Genomic DNA, 23,052 nt, shown 5'->3' on the forward strand with positions numbered 1-23,052 from the left:
CACAGCATAATACCCGTATTTGGGAGAAACAGTTGGAGTAAGTCTTGACCACCGTCGTTGGAGATGGGGGTTGTCTAACGCAATATATAGCTTCTCTAACCCAATTGTCAACCTTACCTTCGAGCGACGAATTCCGTTTCACTAACACACCAGGCTCTGGCGACCCCAAGCTCCTCATGGAACGTGGGGGAGGGGAGGTAGGGATGGCTGAAGGTTTAATGTGGACATATAAATCGTTCTCGAGACGGTCGGGCTAACACCTTAATGGTGCTATGTTACCGGAGCGTATCGGATCTGTATCCGGCAAAGTACCATCACATCGATAACACTCCCCAAAGCCTTCGGGGAGTAACAACAACAACCACCGTCGTTGCTCCCACTTAGTGTCAGTTATCGCGAGGCAGTGATAGCTAGAGGGACTGTATTCCGCTGTGCGTCTTTAATCTCTGTGAGGAAGCTTTGAATAACTCAACTCTGATTCGCTTTACATCCTACAAACCTTGTATCACAGAGTTCTCTGCATTTACGGCTTGAATTTTGAAAGGGCGCGTACGCTACCGATAACACGCTTATTGCTGAATTGTTCTTTAACAGTAAAATTCAGTTCGTTGTGAGCTCTGAAAATGACACAAACAAATCAGCTGTTTTGCAGAAATTAGTCCACATTTGGTGCAAAACTCCAACGGCTAAAATAAATAAATCGTTTACTGGTCCAATTTGAATGAAAATATATCGTCGCAATGTACGCCGTGCGGACATTAGTAACAATTACACAAAAGAATCTGCGACCGAATCTAAAACGATGGGTGCATGATGAAATACGCGTACGGTTTGCGCCCAGTCCAACAGGTTTGCAGAAAAAGAATATACAAATTTTATATGATCATTTATTTCTTTAAAGGACACCTGCATTTGGGAGGACTACGCACAGCCTTATACAATTATTTGTACGCTAGAAATAAGAACGGCAAATTCCTGCTACGCATAGAAGATACAGACCAAACAAGACTTGTGCCTGGTGCAACAGAAAGTTTAATCGAAGATATGCAATGGGCGGGAATAGAGATAGATGAGGGCCCCGAAGTGGGTGGTGCATTTGGGCCATATGTACAAAGTGAACGAGTGGATATTTATTTGTACGTTCAAGGTTTTCATTTGTTCTTAATATTATTAATTTTCATATTTTGGTAATTAATAGAAAAGCAGTACACGAATTACTTGAAAATGGTACTGCTTATCGTTGCTTTTGCACGGAGAGACGTTTGGAATTGTTACGTAAAGAAGCAATGCGCACCAGACAGGTGCCACGATACGACAATAAATGTCGCTACTTGACACCACAACAAATTGCTGTCCTACTGGCTAAAAATACTCCTTATTGTATACGTTTTCAATTGGAAACACATGATGAACCATTGCAAGATCTCATATATGGACCGGTGAAACACGATGTTAGCGAAAATGAAGGTGATCCGGTTATTATAAAAACCGATCAATTTCCAACGTACCATTTCGCGAATGTGGTCGATGATCATATGATGGGTGTAACGCATGTATTTCGTGGTGTTGAATGGCAAATATCGACAACTAAACATTTGTTACTTTACAAGTATTTCGTTTTTATAAACTTTACATAAATGGGAAACCATGTAAGCTTAATAACCTTTTTATACTTAATAGAGCGTTTTGTTGGCAACCTCCACGTTATGGTCATCTCCCACTTTTAGTCAACGCTGATGGCACAAAGTTAAGTAAACGTCAGGGTGATATTGGCATTAGACACTTTCGTGATAAGGGCTATTTTCCTGAGGCTGTTATCAACTATGTTGTCAGCGCCGGTGGTGGATTTGAGCATACTCTCGGAGAAAAGCATCAAATTTATACTTTAAATGAATTGGCGGAGAAATTTAGTATGGAACGTGTGAACTCTCATCCAAGTCGCTTAAATCCCGATTTACTAAATCATTTCAATCAACTGCATATACTAAAAATGTTAGAGAGTCCAACAGATACGCAATATCTGGTTCGCCGTGTACAAGCGATGGTCAAGCAAGCTTATCCCAAAGAGTAAGTTTATGAAGCTTATTACATTTGGTCCTGTAGACAGCCTGATCTCCAACTTGACGGTGTTCACTTAGAAGTTCTTATTTAAAACATTTGTCCCTGTTTCCCAGAAAACTCTGATATATCCCGAAATACTTCCGTTATGCTGCCTAAATCAATCCCAGAAAATTTTCTACGATCTTATAAATAATTCCTAAATGGTCAGAAAAAATCCTTAAAACAATGACGAACCGAAGTAATGGGAAAAAGATGCCATTTTAAATGTCACCGAAATTGTCCCAGAAACAGTACCGAAATGGTCGCTGAATGAACCCGACATGATTTCTAAATTGTTTCAAAATAAATTAATTTCGAGATAATACCATAAGGATCTCTAAAATAATCGCGAAATATTTCGGCAGATCCAAAATAATCCCCAAAAAATTCCGAGACCGATTCAAAATAATCCAATACATAATTTCAAGGCGGGCGGAGGTAGTTTAAATATGAAATAAATAAATACAAGACGCGAATTTCGTACCACAGCGGGTTAGGGGGCTTAGAATATACCCGCGGCAGGTATAGCTGTCGTAGGAGTCGACTAAAATACCAAATTGATTCAAGGGGTTGTGTAGCGCAACCCTTTCATGGGGAAACCAGCGCAATATCTAGTTTCTCAAACCCAATTGTCAACCTCACCTACCCGTGGCGAATACTGTTTCTTTAACAGCCGAGGTTCTGGCAACCCCAAGATCCACATGGGTCTAAAGGTTTGAGGGGCCTAGAAGGTTTTATGTGTTCAAACCAAATCGGTCCCGAGATGGTCCTACATGTTTTATGCCTACTCCGAACGGCATCGGCAAGGCAAATGAGTTTTCAAGGAATAGCTATTCACGGCAGAAATACACTAGGAGTGTTTGCCAATTCCCTTCCGAGGGGCGACTCCACTCTATAATTGCAAAAACTTATTTGTAATTGAAAAAACATGTTTGTTCCGAAACAAAAATAACGAAATAGTCCTGAAGCTATTCCAAAATGGTTAGAATTGTAGCAAAATAGCCCCGAATGTCACTTCCGATTTGGATACCACTGCTGACTTCTCCAAAAATGCTTGGGGTCTTATAGCCCCTTAAATTAATTTTATTGGTCAAGATCAAGCCGCAAGCTGGAAATTCCCACATCCAAACTTCACAGTTATTATATTAATAAATTTATTCATCCAATTTCTAGACAAAATCTCGATTTGGATGATCACCATATTGAGAATGTTTTAATGTGGGCCGCCAAACGTCTAACATTCCTGCAAGACCTGACCGATTCAAAATTGAGTTTCCTTTGGGTGCGACCTAACGATTTTAAATTGAAGTATATAACTCATGGTATGTATGACTACAACTTTTTTGCAATGTTTCTGAAAAATATTTTGTTTTTCTAGAACAAATGCAGTCTTTAATAGAGCATTTAGCGTGCGCTGAATTTACAAAAGACAAGATAAATGAGAAACTGACGGAGTTCGCAGACAAAAATCAGCTCAAATTTCCAACTTTTATGAAAACATTACGTTCAGCTTTAAGTGGCCTGAAGGTAGTACGATTTGTTAGTTATCTTATGTGCGCAAATTATTTTAATTTTATTAAAAAATTTAGGAAGGTCCTGGTGTTGCAGAAATGATGGACATATTAGGTAGTGAAGCGGTACTGCAGCGGCTCAAAAGCTGCATTAATAAACAGGGTGATCAAGCGGATCAAAAGCAGCAAAGAAATAATGAAATATAACAAAAAATAAAACTGAATTGCTGTTAGTTGTATAAATGTTCCAAAATACTTTTATAGAGGATAATACATATGTAAGTGTGTAGGACTACATTTACGGTAAAAAATATGTTGAAAAAAAGAAACAGTTCGTTTAAGTTTGCGCTCATCGCATTTCAAATTTATTATCGAATTTTACGCATTGACACGAATACTTTATGTTTGTATATATTAATCGAGTGTATATGTATATGTATGCTAATTGGTACACTTATAATTTTTGTTTATAATAAGTATTGATTTTAAAACATTTATGTGAATATGTATGTATTGAGATATTCTATATAGATTTCAAGAGCCATTTCATGTAATTCTACAATATTTATTATAATAATGGAAGCAAGTACTCCATTATTTTTAAAAGAATACGTTAAGGAATCCCATATCGCGTTACTTATTTCCCCCTCGCAAACGTCAAGCGCTCTTTCTTTAACCATTAGGCAAGTACATATGGATAGTTGTTATACATAAATAAATAAAGAGCTCATTTAAAAATTTAAATTTAATTAATGTTTTTCTCTACTTTACGTGTCAACTCTTCATTTCACTCTTTAACTAAAATCACGATTCGTTAATATAATTGGTGCTACTAAACTCCAACCATATATAGTAATTCCAAGCCAACTGGATATTATTTTAATCCACATCGAAGCAGCATTAGCATTGAATAGCTCAATATCTGAATTGGGTCTAGTAGAAGGAAAAAAGAGCGAACATTTTTAAATGTTTAAAAATTCATAATATATCTACTTACTTATACCAATTGGTAAGCGTCATCATGACATATAAGGAAGCGCAAACGAAAACAATATGAAACATGGACCAAGAATATGTAACACCTTCGGTTTCGTTATCAATTACGCCTTTCTCTGCACCAGCTTCTGCATCTGAGAGAGCTTCTGTTAAAACTATTTGTTAGTGGATTTTCAAAAGCATTTACATTTAATTTAATATTTCAAATAATTTACAATTTTACATTTATTAAAAAAATATTCAAAATAAACCAAAATCCATTGCACCAATATTGCCACATTTGCGTGTGTTGTTAATTCATTGTGGATAGATACAATACAGCGAAAGACGGAAATTATATATATAATGAAATAAAATGAAAAAAGAAAAAGTATTTGTTAACAATTTACATTGGTTAAATTTGAGAAAAGGTGTATGTATGGGAATATTTCGTTGGCTGAATAAAGGTTGGTCTTGTAACGGCTGTTTAATAAAAGGCGATTTATTTCGACAAATGACTGCTAGACTTATTTCGACTGCTGAATATCACCTATCTCGGATGCCGTTTGAACAACGCCCTACATCAGAATTTGTTTTAAAAACTCTATATCTGAAGTAAAGTTCAGTACATTTTGACATTAGCTGGGACGTTTATGAAATAAAAATACTTCTGAGATAGGGTGTTCTCAACCGAATCTGAGATAGGACGTTTTTGAAAAAAATTTTGAGATAGGGCGTCATTTAAACATTTTCTGAGATAGGGCGTTTTCGAAGCGGCATCAGAGAAAGGGCGATATTCCACTCAGCGGTCGATTTCTGAATTCATTTTCATATTCCGGTAACCGGTATATTATATTTCTAAAGCCTTTTACTGAAATTTTGTCACAGCACTGGCTTAGAGCGCTTTAGATACAGTATCCTATATTTTGTTCGGCCATCAATTTATAGTCCCTTGGTGATGCTAGGTGCATGTGGCGTAAAGCAATTTTGATGGTGTCTTATTTAAGGGAGAGTTTTTATCTTTTAGCTTTTCAGAGAAGATTCTACATCGTTAATTGCTCCATCACTGACCCAAGCGTTCTCACTTAAACACCATTAATTGAAGTAATGTGAACAAGTCGGCGAATTATGCCAAAAAAATTAATGAATTTCTTACTCTTAATATGGAAAATAGACATAGGTAGTTACTAGTAAAAATTTTTGTGTTAATCAAATAAGTTATGATCATTTGCTTGGTGTATTGATAGTGTGTGTTGTGCTTGAGTGAAATGGAAAAGCTTTTGAAATAATGAACTAAAAAATTTATTCAACAATAAATAATATTTACCACGCCTTTCACCATCATTATTAATTTTTGATACTTCAACTGCTGAGCTAATGCAATTATATAGAATGCAGAATAACCAAACTATCAATCCAATGATATTTGTCGTATCGAAAGTTACTTTGGAGCTATGTGTAGGAGGCGGCAAAGTTGCATTTCCAGCAGCAACGCCATTTATCATACCATACATGACAGGATTGCAGTCTTTTTCTGTTGAAATAAAAGTAAATTGCTTAAGGATTATTTTTATACTAAGGCAATAGTTTGGAAAACCTGGGTTGTTGGCAACAGCAGACCAAGTCAAGTAAACAGTGTAGATAGTAACCAGTGAGCTTTGCAATAAACCCGAATGAGGCAAACGATCCTGTACAGCGGGCATTACAGAAAGAATGCTTATCACGAAGCACAGAACGAGATTGAAGGAAATAAAGAATTTGTTAAGACCGCAACCGCCGGACTATTAAGATAACAATATTAAAATTAATAAATTTGTGTATACTCGTAATATGAAATAAAGCTAGTGCATTCCATGTTGAAAGGCTAACGAACAGCCATAATTTTAAATATATTTAAACTTACATGAGTAAAGTAGATATATAATAAAGAAATGCCAACAAGCGACAAAGCATAACTTGTAAGCGTCACACCCACCAAAGCATAAAAGTATCCACGATTGTTTTCCGCATTTTCTGTGAAAGAAAAGTAAAATATAATCACCAAAAAATTAAAACGAATAAAACAATTAAACAAACCAATCCAATTTTCAGCTACCGAATGTGCAAAATCTACAATTATCACCAGCTGCACAAGAATGAATGCAAGTCCGCCAATTAAGCCCACCCACATCATAGCCGGCCCAAATGACCCATCTGGTATGAAAATTGCACCAATGGCAGCACCAAAGCAAATCAAAAATTTCAATCCCCAAAATTCATTTTGTATATGAGAACGTGGGTCGCGAGAGCTCTTCACCCCCAACATTATCAATGCCATCAGCGTGAAGAAACAGGCCAAACCGAAACATAAACGATATACAGCCATATAACCGAGCGCGTATTCACAATCAACTTGTAGACTACCAGTATAAGAAAGAGCTTTGGCGCTAACTGTCGAAGTGGAATTGATGCAAAATGGTAGCTTCTTGAGTGTGTCCTGTAGTCCGGGCGAAAGTGCTATGGCGCCTAAAACTGTACCCACCAATAGCATGAAAGCGTACATGAAACGCGACGAGGTGGAGTTCTTGCATGTTGGGCAAGCACTGCAGCAGCAGCTTGCCACTGTGCCAGTGCAACACAAAGCACTCTATGCACATGTATGTATGAACGATGCGTTGCAGAAGTGATCCACATGAAGAAAAAAAGGCGATTTGAAAGTATGTATATTTAGATGTGTAATACATACAAACAGTTAAACCACAGTTATACAACGGTAATTCTATACGACAGAATGATACTGCTAATACGCGTCCAAAAATATCGAGAGGTGTCAAACGACGCGTCATGACATCAGTATTAATAATCCGAAACCAGAAAATAAAAATTTTAACCCGTTCAAAAGATATTAAAGAAAACCCGAAAAATGACCCACGGGTCCCTCCGAAACCGAGGGTAGTATCCATAGTATTTTTGCGCAGAACACTTTTCTGCGTTGGCGGCCTTCGGCCGCGCTTATAAAAAATTACCCTGGGTGGGTCCAACACCGGTTTGGAGACCAAATCTATATCCGCGTCAAACACGTATGTTCACAACTTTTTTTGTGAGTACACCAACATTACAACAACCACATGAGAATCGCATACTTCAACTGCAAATATCTCCAGACGGAGATACAATTTTTATTATCCGGATTATTGTTGTCGAGATTAATACGCGTCTTTTGACACATCTTTCGATATTTTTGGACGCGTATTAGCAGTGTCATGCTGTCGAATAGAATTACCTATACAACTAATATTGCAGATTGTTGATTTTTAATTATATACGTCGTTTAACAAAGGAGTACGCAATACCAATGCCTCTTGGTCGTAATTCATAGCATATTGCTGTATTTTTTTGTAATTTACCTGTGCTGCAGAGCATAGACCTAGAGCTGCTCCCATTTCTTCAAATTTTCACTTGCTTATATTTCTTCTATGTTTATGTATTTATCTATTCGCAAACTAAATATTTATTTCGATTTTTCTTGTATTTTTTTTTTTTTACACTATTAGGCACACAAATTTTCTTTGTTTAATAGAAAATATACCCAAACACAGTGTTGCAATTCGGATGTTCATTGCATTCAGATTGTTCAAATTAGACACAGCTCAGCAGCGATATTTATCCTCTTTTGCGATAGCATTGCGATAGTAGCAATATCACAATTCACATAGACGATTGCGCATGTAAACAAAAGATCAGCTGTTTTTTATGGGCAATTCATACGTCATTTTCTTTTAGCTCTTGTTTTTTTCTCTTTATTTCATTCGTTCAACCAGTCAACTGTGACGCATATGCGCAGAACGAAGCAATTTTTAACTCGTGAATACGCAATCTGGGTAGGTGACAGTGCTGTCACTTCTCAAATCTATTTAGTGGTAGATTTTCAAAAAACAGGATGGCAGATCTCCTAAAAATGGTGGTATAATTTTCAAAAACATTAAAACCAATTTTTTTCAAATTATTATTATTCAACCATTAAAACGAACATAACAACTTCAAGTGGATTAACAACATACATATAAACATCTGTATGAAGAGTATGTGTATACTCTATAGACTTTTGACCTTATCAAATAAAAAAATATAATTAAATAATAGTGGGACTCTCACCTAGTTTTTAATTCTGAAGTTAGTAGTCGGTAGTTTTATTCGTTTTTTTAATAAACTATTTGAATAAGTATCAAAGAACTAGTCTTAAAAATTTGAAAATTTTTTTACTACAAAAACCTTAACAGCTGAAATTGATAATCAAATGCGAACTACCGACCAAGAACTTTAACAAACCATGTGTGGATACGACTAAAGTTAATTTACAGTCTCCAAATATTCCATTTTTCATAACACATAGTTCAAACATATAATAATTAGTAACAAATTACTTCAATAGTATCCAACGAATATCAATAGCCCGAATGTAATGAAATAGACTTGTGCACTAAAACAATTTATTTTTTAAATCTTACAACTTACATCCGTGATATCGAAGGCATCCATCGGATACTGCAATCTACGGCTGAGTGGAATATCGCTCGTAACTCGGCTGCCAATTCGAGAACGCCCTATCAGAGAATGTTTTTCAAAAACACCATATTTCAATTTTTCTTTTGAAAACGACCTATCTCAGAACTCGATTGAAGAACGCCCAAAATGTTTTTCATAAACGTCCCAGCTTATGTTGCAAATTTATTAAATTTAAGCTGGGATAGAGCGTTTTTGAAACAAGTTCTGAAATAGGGCGTTATTCCAAAATTTTCTGGGATAGGGCGTTTTCGAAACGGCGGCAGAGATACGGCGATATTCCACTCAGCAGTCGAAAAATCATATTATTACAAAGTTTTTGGCAAGAATTTACCATCAATAAAGTTAAATTTTAAATAATATTGTATAAGGCGGCCACCATGGTGTGATGGTAGCGTGCTCCGCCTATCACACCGTATGCCCTGGGTTCAACTCCCGGGCAAAGCAACATCAAAATTTTAGAAATAAGATTTTTCAATTAGAAGAAAATTTTTCTAAGCGGGGTCGCCCCTCGGCAGTGTCTGGCAAGCGCTCCGATTGTATTTCTGCCATGAAAAGCTCTCAGTGAAAACTCATCTGCCTTGCAGATGCCGTTCGGAGTCGGCATAAAACATGTAGGTCCCGTCCGGCCAATTTGTAGGGAAAAATCAAGAGGAGCACGACGCAAATTGGAAGAGAAGCTCGGCCTTAGATCTCTTCGGAGGTTATCGCGCCTTACATTTATTTTTTTATTTATTGTATAAGTTCTTCACATTTCTTTGGTGAAAATTTGAAAGACTTATACAGAGTATGCTATACGTTTAATTTTCAACATACTCAAAAACCTTAATTTTAGGTCATTGTGAGCAACTTAAAGAACATAGTCAAATGCAGGCAAATAAAAAGTGGTAGGAGTGGTAGATCCGGATTTTAGCCTAAATAGTGGTAGATCTACCACTATATTGGTAGGGTGACAACACTGGTAGGTGATTTGTGTAGCACAGCGATGGGCAAAACGGCTCGTATGAGCCTTTTCCTCATACGGGCATGCTTTGCACATTTCAGTGCTTGGTGTGGACGATCAGGTGCAGGTATGTGGGGCGAAGAACACAGGAAGAGAATAATATACAAACACACATAAGATTGATAAAGAGAGATTATTTGGCCTTATACATCTGTGGAAAATAGAGCCGCCACCGCTCTTATTATGTTCAACTTATTAAGCGTTTTAGGATAAACTAGCCTTTACCGGCGGCTTCGCTCGCACTAAAGGCCACAAATATGTAATGTCGCTTTTGTGATTCACAACTCGAACTGAATCAAACACACATGCAACACATGCTCCAAAAATTTTTGCAGTGTGGATTTAACGATATATGTATGTGAGCTGAAGAAATTTGAAAATTCCTCCATAATTTGAAATTTATAAATGAAAGCAGTTATGTTTTTAATAAAACTGGTAAAATTAGTCGTTGTTTGTTCGATTGGCACCTTTTTTATTTGCAAACTGATACATTTCTTTCTAAGCTCACGGCAACACTGCCAAATCGTCTGAAAAGGGTTTCGTTTTCCCACGTTTGTATACGAAGCGTGCATTAGTACGTTTTTCTACTACTACTCCCTCTAATGCTATTAACTTAAAAATACTTTTTTAAATTCTTTTGTGTATATATTGCACAATGAATCGGCTTGCATATAATTAAATGTATGTGAAGGCGAAATGAATGTCAATAATGCGCTGCTTAACATAAAGTCGACTTTATTCTAATGGTTATTCCGTTTTTCGTATTTCTTGCCAAAAAATTTATATTTTTCTTTTCGTACTATTGCAACACAGTTTGGGAATTGGTTTTCGAGGTTGAGACAGACAATTTTCATTTCAGTTTTTTAGTGTTTCCGCAACCTTCTTGCGATGAATATCGATTGAGACGAAGCGTACGATATTTCCAATGTATTTTTTTTATTCCCCTAACACCCTAAAACACACAAACGCCTCACCCAGCACTCGCTGGCACTGAAACTGTTTTAGGTGCCGAAAATAGGCCCATCCCTGGTGTAGCAAAATCCATTGTTATCGCTCAATTGTGATGTTGATATTTGAATCCCAATGACATTGTGGATTAGAAGAAAATGCCCAAGGTACATAATCCCCAAGGCCCAAAACATAATTGCAGAATTGCCGCGCAGCTAGATTTTAAGCACACCTGCTTAAACTTCACATGTATTACTGCATGCTAAGCAGCGCGCTGCATGTTATGTTCAAGCAAAATTAGCTGCATAAAATCAATGTTGGGTAACAAAAAACCAAAAAAATCACGAACAAGCATCAAACAAAATACCATGGTTCAACTATATGGTTGGCTCATCTGTACATAAGCAAAATATGTTAGTTCAGATTGTCAAAATCTGCGTGTTGGTGTAATTCGAATGGAATGGAATGAAAACATAAAACTTAGCAATTTTTGTATGATGTAAGAAAATATTGCCAACGTGTTGGTTTTATTTTGAGTTTGCCATCTCCTGTTGATAATCCCATCGACCATGCAATGACAAGAATAAAATCAGCTCATGAGATAAGCCAACCATATAATTGAGCAATGCAAAATGCCAAGTAAATAAATATTTTTTCGTCATTTCCGTTGTTCTATTCATTTATAATCAAAAATTTATATTCAAAACAAATTCATCACAACGTTCGTCGTGCCGTTCGGACGTGTTTTAATTCGCTCTTTGAAATTTTTATTTGTTTCGTTTGGATTTTTTCTGTTTATTTATTTTTCTGCCAATACTGGCGCAATGGACAAGTACTGTGGAAAATATGACAAGTGCTTTGGTCGAAATGAGTCCCTAATTGTGCCGTGCAGTGGATTTTGCAAGAAGTTCTACCATCGTTCTTGCTGTGAGGGCAGTTTGTCTGAATATGAGGTGGACTTACTCATAAAAAATCGAGAGCTCAGTTACTTGTGTCATAGTGTACAAGTGCAAGTGTGTTGACTTATCTGTCAAGCATTCTGACAGCCACTTGCTGGATTCGGAATGACAGCGAATTCAAAATGGATACCATTACCGAGTGCGCTGAATGATTGAAAAATTGAAAAAGTCGATACGATTGGTAGTCAAAAATGTTGTCGTTGAGACCAAAAATGCGACTCTAGACCTGAGATTTCCATCAGGTGAGCGAGGCTGTTTGTAGTTTTGACGTTTATCGCTTAGTGAACACACTTGTATAGGTACACTATGACTTGTGTACGGAATGATTGAATTCCTACGAAAAGCTTTGCAACGCCTATGACACTGTCCTAGCTTCACACGCATTGCTAGCTATAGACAAAGAGGATAGATAATTAATAAAATAAGAGGATAGATAATTAATAAAAAAATAATTATCTATCCTCTTTGACTGTGTTTACTACCATAGTGTACCTATACCAAGTGTGTTCACTAAGCGATAAACGTCAAAACTACAAACAGCCTCGCTCACCTGATGGAAATCTCAGGTCTAGAGTCGCATTTTTGGTCTCAACGACAACATTTTTGACTACCAATCGTATCGACTTTTTCAATTTTTCAATCATTCGGCGCACTCGGTAATGGTATCCATTTTGAATTCGCTGTCATTCCGAATCCAGCGAGTGCCTGTCAGAATGCTTGACAGATAAGTCAACACACTTGTACTTGTACACTATGTTTACTACAAAACCAATCAGCCATTGTAGACTTTACCAAGCAGCGCAACTAACAGCTGATCGCTCAAAATTTGCACACACACACAAACATCACTAATGGCCATATTACGGAAATCTTAGGGAAATTGAAGTTAAATTTTTAAACAGACATAAAATGTTATAATTTTGGAATATATAGCATCTAGGACACCTTAATTGCAGTAATTGAAATAAAATGTTTGCTTATTATTGAAACTGACAGCTCTAGGGTTTCATTCCACTCTTTTAAAATGGCTTGAATCCTATCTCTCCTCTCGTAAATGTGTGGTTACGGTTGATGGGGCATCATCTGATCCTTTCATTGCGACTTCTGGGGTTCCACAGGGTAGCATACTGGGCCCGCTTCTCTTCGTAATTTTCATCAATGATATAACCAGCTGTTTCAATTACGCAAATTTTCTTTTGTACGCTGATGATCTTAAGATTTTTTCGACAATTACGAGCAATGAAGGCATGGTAAGGCTACAATCTGATATAGACAATGTTGCCGACTGGTGTAAACGTAATAAGTTGAATCTTAATATAAAAAAGTGCTCACATGTTTGCTACTCAAAGTCTCGCTGTCCGTTACCCACATGGTATAAAATCGATGGTCTTCGATTATCCACTTTAAGTGAAATTACTGATCTTGGTGTTGTATTCGATTGTAAATTTCTGTTTCAAACCCATTTGAATTACATAATAGCGAAGGCATATTCAACACTTGCCTTCATCAAACGATTTAGCTCTGATTTTACCGATCCTTACACATTAAAATTGCTATACACCTCTCTTGTGCGGTCTAAATTAGAATACGCCGTCTTTATCTGGAGGCCATTCTATAATTGTCACATTACCAGGCTTGAACGTGTGCAAAAAGTTTTTGTTCGCTTTGCCCTACGGTCGTTGCATTTCAACGACCCGATTCCTTCTTACAGTAGTCGCTGTTTGCTCATAAGCCTAAAATCGTTAAACAGCAGACGTTCTATTCTGTCTCTCACCTTTGTTTTTGACTTGATAAGTGGAGCGATTGACTGCCCATTTCTGCTGGCCAGAATTTGTTTCAACATCCCACAGAGGAGTCTACGCAATCACGATACTTTCTGGCTGGACACGGTTAGAACAAATTACGCGTCTAATGCTCCAATTTCAAGAGCTTTAAAAGAGTTTAATATGCTATCAAATCCTGTGGGTCTGGACTTTTCCTCCACAAAACATATGTTTAAATCGATATTAAATGACTTATGTACGTAAACTTTTAGGTAACTTTTAGTTTTTACGATTAAATAACTGTGTGTCTATTTTTTTTTCTTGTAATCTGTATGAAAATGTTCACATTTTCTAGATTAAAACGAGATAAATAAATAAATAAATAAATAAATAAATAAATATTGATGCAATGATTAATCCAATGCAACTCTGGTCTTCCTACTGTTCTTCATTCCACTCCATTCGAGTGCCTATTTTCACGGCCTGCGAGTGCCTTCCACTCTATTCGCAACATAACCTCGAATTAAGCTGCCAAACTATATAGTAAACAATGCAATCAGCAGCAAAACTAGCAGCGCTCAGGCAAATTGTTGCACAGGAAATTTGGGCATAGGTAAGTAGAAAGCCGTCTTCTTAACCAACCACTTAAAATTCCAAAGAACTGTGCAATACGCGAATAAACACGTTGTGCGAACAAAATTTATACTCAATAAATTGAAGTCTCAACCATGGAGTGACACAAAAATACTCAACTGTGCGTTCAGAAAATGTCATTTGCTGCATGAACCCTTGGTACAGCTTCTCAATCATTGGGATTTCTTCTTCTATCGATAACGGTGTGTCGACTTCCCTCTCTAGTGCGCAAAACAGCTGATTGTGACATTTCATTCTTATTACGCAAGCTTTTTGTTTGTATTTGAATTATCCAATTTGTCCAAATCCCCCCGCACTCAACTAGTCTTCTTCTTAAAACAAATTTGAATAGTAGCAATAATTCATCTTTTGTTTTTTACAGCACAGCGCTTAGCAATAATTTTGTTTTGTTTGTGTTTTTACTTTGCGCTTATCAGACGTACGTGTGGCTTGGGGAGATACGACCAAAAAACTCGAGAATCATTTGCAATAACCGGCAGTAAGCCAAACTAAATTCTTAGTGATAAAAAAACACATTCGCATATTATTTAGCTCGTTCGTTTCTTGCAAATTTTTACACGTTCGCGCATTTTTGTTTTCACATCGTCCAATATCTGACATGCTGCTCACCTAACTTTTAGCAACAGCTAATCTCTACTACATATATATTTTCAGTTTATTCGAGCATTGCTGTCGCGCGGTTGATTTCAACATCATCAGAACTTATTGCCTAACTAATATAAACATGTCTAAATCAGTGTACGAAAGTGTTGAAAAGGGTGCAGCTATTGAGGTATTTGCACTTAATCGGGCGTACTCGAATGACACCACACCGAACAAAGCTAATCTTGGAGTAGGCGGTAAGTTGCATCAAGCTCTCCCTGAAGTAGATAGCGGAGTAGGTAATAGTCTAGTTGAGGGGTCGACTGCTAATACGCTACCAAAAATATCGAGAGAGGTGTCAATCGACGCGCCTTGACACCAGTATTAATAATCCGAAGGCGGAAAATAAAAATTGTAACTCATTCAAAAGATATTAACGAAAACCCAAAAAATGACCCGCGGGTCCTTCCGAAACCGGGGGAGGTATCCATAGAATTTTTATGCAGAACACCTTTCTGCATTGGCGGCCTTCCGCCGCGCTTATAAAAAATTACCCTGGGTGTGTCCAACACCGGTTTGGAGACCAAAACTATATCCGCGCAAAACACTTATGTTCACAATTTTTTTGGTGGGTACTACAACATTACAACAACCACATGAAAAACGCCAACTTCAACTGCAAATATCTCCGGACAGATAAAATTTTCCACCTTCGGATTATTGTTGTCGAGGTCAATACGCGTCTTTTGACACCCCTCTCGATATTTTCGGTAGCGTATTAGCAGTCGACCCCTCAACTAGACTTTTACCGTTCCTCAACCAAGATTAAAAATTAGAATACTAACAAACTACTATATATGTTGTAATGCCTAGTTTTTCCATATTATAAGCTTACATAAGCTACCAAGTGTACTTCCTTCAAAATATTTATTTTACAGTCATGCACCAAGATTGTTTTGAATCTTTGCTTTACGCTATTGTTTAATGGAATATGTTTATAAGCATTTACTAAAAGGTCATAGCAAAGGTCATATATACACACATTGAATGGGAATAAGCCACAGATATTACACATATATATGACACTTAAACGGTTTTAGGAGGCTTTTAAAGCTTAGCTTTCGTTGTTTTAGTTTCATTGATAATACACATAACGAACTGTTTCAGGGCGATAAGCAAATTTATGAGATAAAACGGGTTTAAGCTGGTAGTAAATTAGCAGTCACATTCTTTATTGTCGATACATACATATGCATGTGTGTGAATAGTAGATGTCTTAAACACTATACATTTCTTATTGCCGGGTATTGCTTTCGACCAGTACTAGCTTGATTTACTATAACCGAAACAAGCAAATGGTTGTTTTTGTAGCGATAAAGACACCCCCGACAGTTTTGGAGAGTGTTATCGATGTTGGTAAATGCAACTTTGCCGGATATATGTGTATCTGGAACGCTAATGGAACAAGCACCATTAAGGTACAAGCCCGACCATCTCGGGAACGATTTAATATGAGCACATTGAGCCTTTTAGGCCATATCGCCCCGCAACCCTTACGTTCATGAGGAACTTGGAGTTGTCAGATCCTCGCCTGCTAAAGAAACAGGATTCGGGTAGATGAGATTGACAATTAGGTTGCAGAAGCTATAAATTGCGCTGGCAAACCCTTGAATACCACAAACAAAGGACCATTGTCGATTTGAAACTAAAATTATCTATTTATATAATACAATACATCATCTTATAAATGCATAAAAATACCTCATACAAATGACGGAAATAACTTGAAGTCAAAACTTCACTCGTATTTTGTTGTTGTTGTTGTAGCGATAAGGTTACTCCCCGAAGGCTTTGGGGAGTGTTATCGATGTGATGGTCCTTTGCTGGATACGGATCCGGTACGCTCCGGTAACACAGCACTATTAATGTACTAGCCCGACCATCTCGGGAACGATTTGTATGGCCACATTAAACCATCAGGTCGTCCCTTCCTACACCACCCCCAAGTTCCACAAGGAGCTTGGGGTCGCCAGAGCCTCGTCTGATAGTGAAACGGGATTCGCCGCTCGAAGGTGAGGTTAACAATTGGGTTGGAGGAGCTATATGTTGTTCTACACAACCCCTTGAATTCTACCTCACTCGTATCATTTATTGTTGTGGTAGCTCCTCTGTAGGACTGCCAATTTTCATTAAGTACATAGTTAAAAAAAAGTTATCTAAGATAGAAACAGAAACCAATTTAAGAAAAAAGAAAGACTTGGGGGGGGGGGGGGGTGGCATGAAAGTTTATGTGGCCATATAAATCGATCCTGAGATGGTCGGGCTAGTACCTTAATGGTGCTGTGTTACCGGAGCGTACCGGATCTGTATCCGGAGAAGGACCATCACATCGATAACACTCCCCAAAGCCTTCGGGGAGTAACCTTATCCCTACAACAATAACAACAACAACACCAACAACAACAACAACAACGACAACAACAACAACAACGACAACAACAACAACAACAATAACACGAACAAGAACAAGAACAACAACAACAACAACGGGACTGCCTTTGGTTGAAGGACTTTTTGCTTCGTAAATGTAACTAAATATAACCTGATTAAATTTTAAGAAATTGCCCAGAAAGCGTTGATGTCTAGTTATATTAATTTGGTACAATTTACCTTCCAGAAGATAGGCCGAGCTTCCTTCCATTTGCGTCGTGAGCCTTTATAATTTTTCCCACAAGTGGGCGGAACGAGACTTACATGTTTTATGCCAACTCCGAACGGCAAATGCATATGAATTTTTTTAATGAGAAGCTTTTCATGCGAATGTCAGTCCTTAAACTAAGATAATTTATTCTAAAGTGCACTAGTCGTAGTCCTGCCTAGACAAAAATTTATAACCTTTTTTTTTTTGGAATCGACTGCTGAGTGGAATATCACCCTATCTCGTCTGCCGTTTCAAAAACGTCCGCAGAGTCTATTTTCTGAACTCCTCGAACCGTCTTATTTGTTCTCAGAAACACGTGCGGAGTTGGGCACTATCAGCAGTTGTGTTTTGCATTTTCGTATCTCATCGTATTAAAAGTCTTAATTTCATGCAAACATAAGTATGTACTCAATAAGCTAAAATATTGAAATTTTTGTGTTTCGTCAAACACTTTCTTTTTTATAGATTTATTTATAAATAAGTGTTCTATAAAGAGAATTGGCACAGTGTGAAACTTCTTAAATATACTAAAATTTCTACGTTTATAAATATAGTACATATGTATGTATTTATTTACTTATTTATGAAAATTTCCATGCATATGATCTGTATAAATGTCGGTACAATTATATATATATCATTGCGTACATACATATGTGTCATAGATTGGAACTCTTGCACTATAAGCAAAGAGGATAAATACAATAAGAGCCGTCACTCGTTATTTTTTTGGCATTTACTCGATGTATACTGAGAGGTAGTCGCTACTTTTTTTTGGGCGAGCTGTTTATAAATGTCTTCTATACATTTTCGTGGGGTATTTGTGTTTATTTTTCGACTGTATTTAATTAATTTATTTAATTCTCTTTCCTATAAGTAGTTTCTACTGGTTTATTCCCATTAGCTGTGTTTTTTTTACTTCTATATACGTTTACGCTTAAATTTTATATGGACTGCTAAGCGACAAACTTTAAATACACCTCTGAAATTGCTGCGCATAAAATTTGTCCTACTAAATTTCAATACGCATTATACGAAAGAGGATAAATACAATAAGAGCCGTCACTCGTTATTTTGTGGAGAGTATCTCGCTGGAAATTGAAAAAATTGATGCCGAATGTTTTCTGAGAGGGACATTTTTAAATGTCTCGCATTTATCCATGCCGTGTGAGCCCCTTGTGCAACTATGATTTTTGGAAAGAGAAATAAATAAATAAATTAAATACAGTCGAAAAACCAACACAAATACCCCACGAAAATGTATAGAAGACATTTATAAACATCTCGCCCAAAAAAAAGTAGCGACTACCTCTCAGTATACATCGAGTAAATGCCAAAAAAATAACGAGTGACGGCTCTTATTGTATTTATCCTCTTTGATTATACTCAAATGTAACTGAAATATGTGTTCTTGTTTCACCCTCTACACCAATTCTATGTATTCTATGCGTGTCCACAATTCATCGCAACTGATTCAGCTATATGTTACACCCTATGGCCATCAGAGGGTTGTGTCTCCGCTTTTCGGTACACCCTGTGCTGTTATGTTAGTTATTTAACCACTGCCGCTAGATGGGTCTCCTAAGCATTTTCTACGCGAGGATAGGCGTTTGTTTCACGCTCAAACTTAAACGTATACGCGTGTTTAAAAAAACACGGCTAATAAATAAAATAATTAAAAAAAAAATTTTTTTAGTTAAACGGTTTTATTGAAAACAATACTTACATTAAGTAATAATAATACTAAAAGCTAGAAAATAATTAGGTAGGTCCTAGGTACTAGTCATCACACTCCTCATCAATTTAGGGCGTTGATCAGACAATTAAATAAAAGCGTTGGGCGCGTGATTTTTCTAAAAATGTGAGGCGTAGCATAACCTGATTAAGGTTTAGTTGGTCTTACTTACGTCTATCAATAGAAATTTGACGCGTCAAACGCTTTTATTTAATTGTCTGATCAACGCCCTAAATTGATGAGGAGTGTGATGACTAGTACCTAGGACCTACCTAATTATTTTCTAGCTTTTAGTATTATTATTACTTAATGTAAGTATTGTTTTCAATAAAACCGTTTAACTTAAACATTTTTTTCTAATTATTTTATTTTCAAGTTTTAGTCTTTATTTAATTGCCTATTATTTCTCAATCTATTGTTCATTTAGTGACTCATTACTGCAAGGACTTCCCTGACAATTTGTTACAATCTAATTCCTCAATATATAATCCTTCCAAAGACTTTACTCGATTCTGCACCACGTATACTTGTCCCTCCTCCAACTCCAAGATATTTTGATGTCATTTCTACCGGACTGTATGTAATATTTGTTCTTAATACGAGCCAAATCGGGTATCATAGGTTGCTTTCTATTCTCGTATATATTATGTGTTCCAAATATGAGCCAAATCGGACCATAAATACGATTTTTGTGAATATCTCGATCCTTGCACCACCTATCGGCGATTGTTTCCATAGGTCGCTTTCTATTCTTGTATGTATTATGTGTTGCAAATGTGAGCCAAATCGGACCACAAATACGATTTTTGTGAATATCTCGAGCCTTGCGCCACCTAGCGGCAATTTTTCTTTCTTATTATTGCATTGTCATCGGGTTCTGAACTATATTCCAAGTTTCAAGCTTGTAGCTTATCGGGAAGTTACTTAAATTTCAATTACAAAATTCGTGCCAGCCATCCAACCAGCCAGCCTGTCAAGTCAACCTAAATAAAACTGTTTAAAAATAAATGTTACGTATACGCACCGGTACTCGTTTTTTTTCTAATGGTATGGATATTATTGCATTTAATTGGTTGGCTTTTAATAAAACGACGCACTTATTTATTTTACGAAATCTTCATCTGTGAAAGACCTTAAATTCTTGGCGGTTCCTATTATACAGAAGATTTCATTGTACAGTAGAAACTCGAAAAAGTTAACCAAAATGTCCCAAATATTAACTTTTCCAAGCGGTTTTCAAATTTGAAAAAATGCAGTAATAAACATAGTTTTTGGGATATAACACATTGAATTTATTTAAATGACTTAGTTTTAATCATTACAGAGCATAAACTTAGATTTAATTTGTACTGGCTGATTTCAAGTCCACAGAACATACATTCATATTAATTTATATACATTGTAAATATCGGCGTGCCATTTGAAAAGTAACACTTTAAAATTTTTTTTGCAAAGAAATCCTGTGAAAAAAATTTTGTAAGTGTTACTTTTCGTATGGCACGTCGATATGTACTTATTAATTTGTAAGAGCTGGTTTAAGTAATCAGTCGGGACTTGTTTGTTTTTTCTTTTGTGTAATAGCTTTTGACAATTTTCGCCCGCATATTAATAAGATCTGATTTGTATCATTATTGTTCTCATACTACTCTATCAACGTATTGACGCATCCAACTGTTTCCGAAAAACTCACTTTCTGTTGTTGAATGTCTTGCTCGATAGCTGATTCTCCGTTATCATTATCGGAATTTGCAATCTTCGTCATCTTCCGTAATTTGAACGTCGTTCCAATTTTCAATGTCGTCAATTGTGACGTCAACACCACCCACCTTTGACAATGAAGTTAACCAATAGTTAACTTTTTAGAGCGCTACGTGGACGCTCAAGATCGGTCAACTTACCCAAGCGTTTAACTTTCTCGAGAGTTAACTTTTTCGCGATTCTACTGTACTTATCTTTTCGTTGTTCTTTTGTTGCAAATAATCAAGCACGGGCTTACGGGTTACTTTCATAGTTCGAAATCCCAGGGCCGTCTGATAATTTTACGCAAATATCTCGCTTCTTACTGCTTTCGCACTTTAAAGCGGATATTCAAAACATAGAGTTTTCATACTCACTAAATGAGTTCCCTTATAATTCTCTTCAAAATTTCAAATTTTTGTCTTATCTCCCTTTTGATCTACGTGTGTGATATATTTTACGTATGCATATGCGCTCAATCTACGTAAGCAGGGATTTGTGTATGTATGTATTTTTGGCATTGATCTTGAACGGCGAACACGAAAAACTACTACAAATGAAAATAAAAATTGTTTATTGCTTTCAAACATTCGAATAGCGACAAACGCCGCTGGTATTTGTTGGTAGATATGTATAAGTATATATGTACATTCATTAGCGAAATTTACATTTACATACATTTATGTTCACCTGAATAGCACACTTTTATTTTGGATCGTATTGCGAACTGGGGTCGAATCGTAACATACGATCCGTGATCGAATGCAGTTTTCAAAATCAGAATAACTCCGAAATGGTGTATCGGGTTAATGAATTATGTGAACTAGCGACAATGTGTACTCATTAGATCCATAATATATTATTGTTTTTTTTTTTCATTCCATTGCTGGTTTTATTTTTAAATTTTTGCATAATTAAATACAATAAATCAAAGCTTCGAACATTTTTAAAAATTCACATGAAATAAAAAAAATGCCAGAAATTTCTGATCAAAAATTTCAACTTTTTATTAAAAGTGTTTTTAATTTTTGGTTTGATGGCAGTGTTGATAGCCTGATGCCTGTTATTATGGCCCGCTGTAAGCTATTGCCGCCTCCTTCAATTGTAAAGAGCGGTACGCAGATCACAAGAAAGTAAAAATTCCATATAAAAACGCTCAAGAAATGCTAAAGAAAATTCCTTGTAAATTTTCTTGAGGTAGTACGCAGTTTACAAGAAATTTAGTACGATACTTTACTACTATTTTTCAATCAAATTTGCATACGGCAACACCGGTTTCCGCAAGAAATATGTCAAGTGCCATATATTTCTTGAAGAAAAAAGTAAACAAACTGGAAACATTAGGTAAGCACATGGTTTTTTTAATTTTTCTGCAATAAATAATCATTATTTTATTTCAGAAATGGAAATAACGCATAGTGAATTTCACGGCGAAGCAGAAACGGGCACTTGTAAGGGAAGGGAAATTCTTTACATTTCTTTTGTTTATGTGCTCTTCTTCTTGCTTGTTTCACTATTCACCGTGGATTTTTAAACATCCAAATTACTTCCATACTACTATTTTTCAAGCAAGAAAAAAGGCTAAATTTTTCTTGGGAAATTACTTGTGATCTGCGTACCGCTCTTAAAGAGGAAAAGTAACCAGTTTCTGGTTCTAATATTTCTGAAAAGTTAGAAAGTGTCCGAAAACGAATTAAATGTGCCTATGATCTGAAATTGACTTCTTTCTAGAGACATATCAATTAGTGTTAGTGTAGGTCTCATTTAAAAGCAATCGGTGAGGAACTTTATCTCAGTGGTTGGGCCTTACTAGAACTGTCTCTTGTTCGCATTTTGTCAACA

General features: G+C 36.4%; 4 protein-coding genes across 7 annotated transcripts in view; 2 read left to right on the forward strand and 2 right to left on the reverse strand.

Moving 5' to 3' along the window:
• LOC137253177 (serine incorporator 1-like) overlaps positions 1-18,318 on the reverse strand; it is a 63,774-nt gene extending 45,456 nt beyond the window's left edge. Inside the window, exon 1 of the mRNA XM_067789697.1 lies at positions 17,708-18,318. Within this exon, the coding sequence (XP_067645798.1) occupies positions 17,708-17,824 (117 nt within the window). The 5' untranslated portion in view covers positions 17,825-18,318. The remainder of the gene's footprint in view (positions 1-17,707) is intronic.
• Positions 539-4,253, forward strand: LOC137253179 (nondiscriminating glutamyl-tRNA synthetase EARS2, mitochondrial-like). Its single transcript, XM_067789700.1, has 7 exons — positions 539-849; positions 902-1,136; positions 1,199-1,609; positions 1,681-2,067; positions 3,274-3,422; positions 3,479-3,627; positions 3,690-4,253. The coding sequence occupies exons 1-7, from the start codon at positions 741-743 to the stop codon at positions 3,816-3,818; spliced, it is 1,569 nt and encodes a 522-aa protein (XP_067645801.1). The 5' UTR covers positions 539-740; the 3' UTR covers positions 3,819-4,253.
• LOC137253180 (serine incorporator 3-like) lies at positions 3,948-8,203 on the reverse strand. Of its 3 annotated transcripts, none has more exons than XM_067789702.1 (7): positions 7,973-8,203; positions 6,663-7,212; positions 6,490-6,599; positions 6,184-6,367; positions 5,914-6,120; positions 4,609-4,753; positions 3,948-4,544 (listed from the first exon to the last, which is right to left on the reverse strand). In XM_067789702.1, the coding sequence occupies exons 1-7, from the start codon at positions 8,006-8,008 to the stop codon at positions 4,406-4,408; spliced, it is 1,371 nt and encodes a 456-aa protein (XP_067645803.1). In that variant the 5' UTR covers positions 8,009-8,203; the 3' UTR covers positions 3,948-4,405. The 3 variants fall into 3 exon arrangements, with proteins under 3 accessions (XP_067645803.1, XP_067645804.1, XP_067645802.1); XM_067789703.1 differs by having other exon boundaries at positions 4,609-4,741; positions 7,973-8,202; XM_067789701.1 differs by having other exon boundaries at positions 4,609-4,762; positions 7,973-8,202.
• The window catches only part of Got1 (Glutamate oxaloacetate transaminase 1), a 57,067-nt gene continuing 48,784 nt past the window's right edge, over positions 14,770-23,052 (forward strand). The window contains exons 1-2 of one of the 2 annotated variants that reach the window (XM_067789704.1): positions 14,770-14,933; positions 15,110-15,294. In XM_067789704.1, the coding sequence (XP_067645805.1) occupies positions 15,180-15,294 (115 nt within the window). In that variant the 5' untranslated portion in view covers positions 14,770-14,933; positions 15,110-15,179. The remainder of the gene's footprint in view (positions 14,934-15,109; positions 15,295-23,052) is intronic. The other variant, XM_067789705.1, reaches the window with a different exon arrangement.

Source organism: Eurosta solidaginis, chromosome 5 (assembly GCF_040869045.1).
Source record: "Eurosta solidaginis isolate ZX-2024a chromosome 5, ASM4086904v1, whole genome shotgun sequence".
In the NCBI taxonomy this organism is placed as follows: Eukaryota; Metazoa; Arthropoda; class Insecta; order Diptera; family Tephritidae; genus Eurosta; species Eurosta solidaginis.

Coding starts and splice junctions, on each gene's coding strand:
- LOC137253180 (XM_067789701.1), bottom strand. CDS start 8,008: ATGGGAGCAGCTCTAGGTCTATGCTCTGCAGCACAG. Junction 7,213..7,972: donor GTCTATGCTCTGCAGCACAG/GTAAATTACAAA, acceptor ACATGTGCATAG/AGTGCTTTGTGTTGCACTGG. Junction 4,545..4,608: donor ACGCTTACCAATTGGTATAA/GTAAGTAGATAT, acceptor TCCTTCTACTAG/ACCCAATTCAGATATTGAGC.
- LOC137253179 (XM_067789700.1), top strand. CDS start 741: ATGTACGCCGTGCGGACATTAGTAACAATTACACAAAAGAATCTGCGA. Junction 1,610..1,680: donor AAACATTTGTTACTTTACAA/GTATTTCGTTTT, acceptor TATACTTAATAG/AGCGTTTTGTTGGCAACCTC. Junction 3,423..3,478: donor ATTGAAGTATATAACTCATG/GTATGTATGACT, acceptor TTGTTTTTCTAG/AACAAATGCAGTCTTTAATA.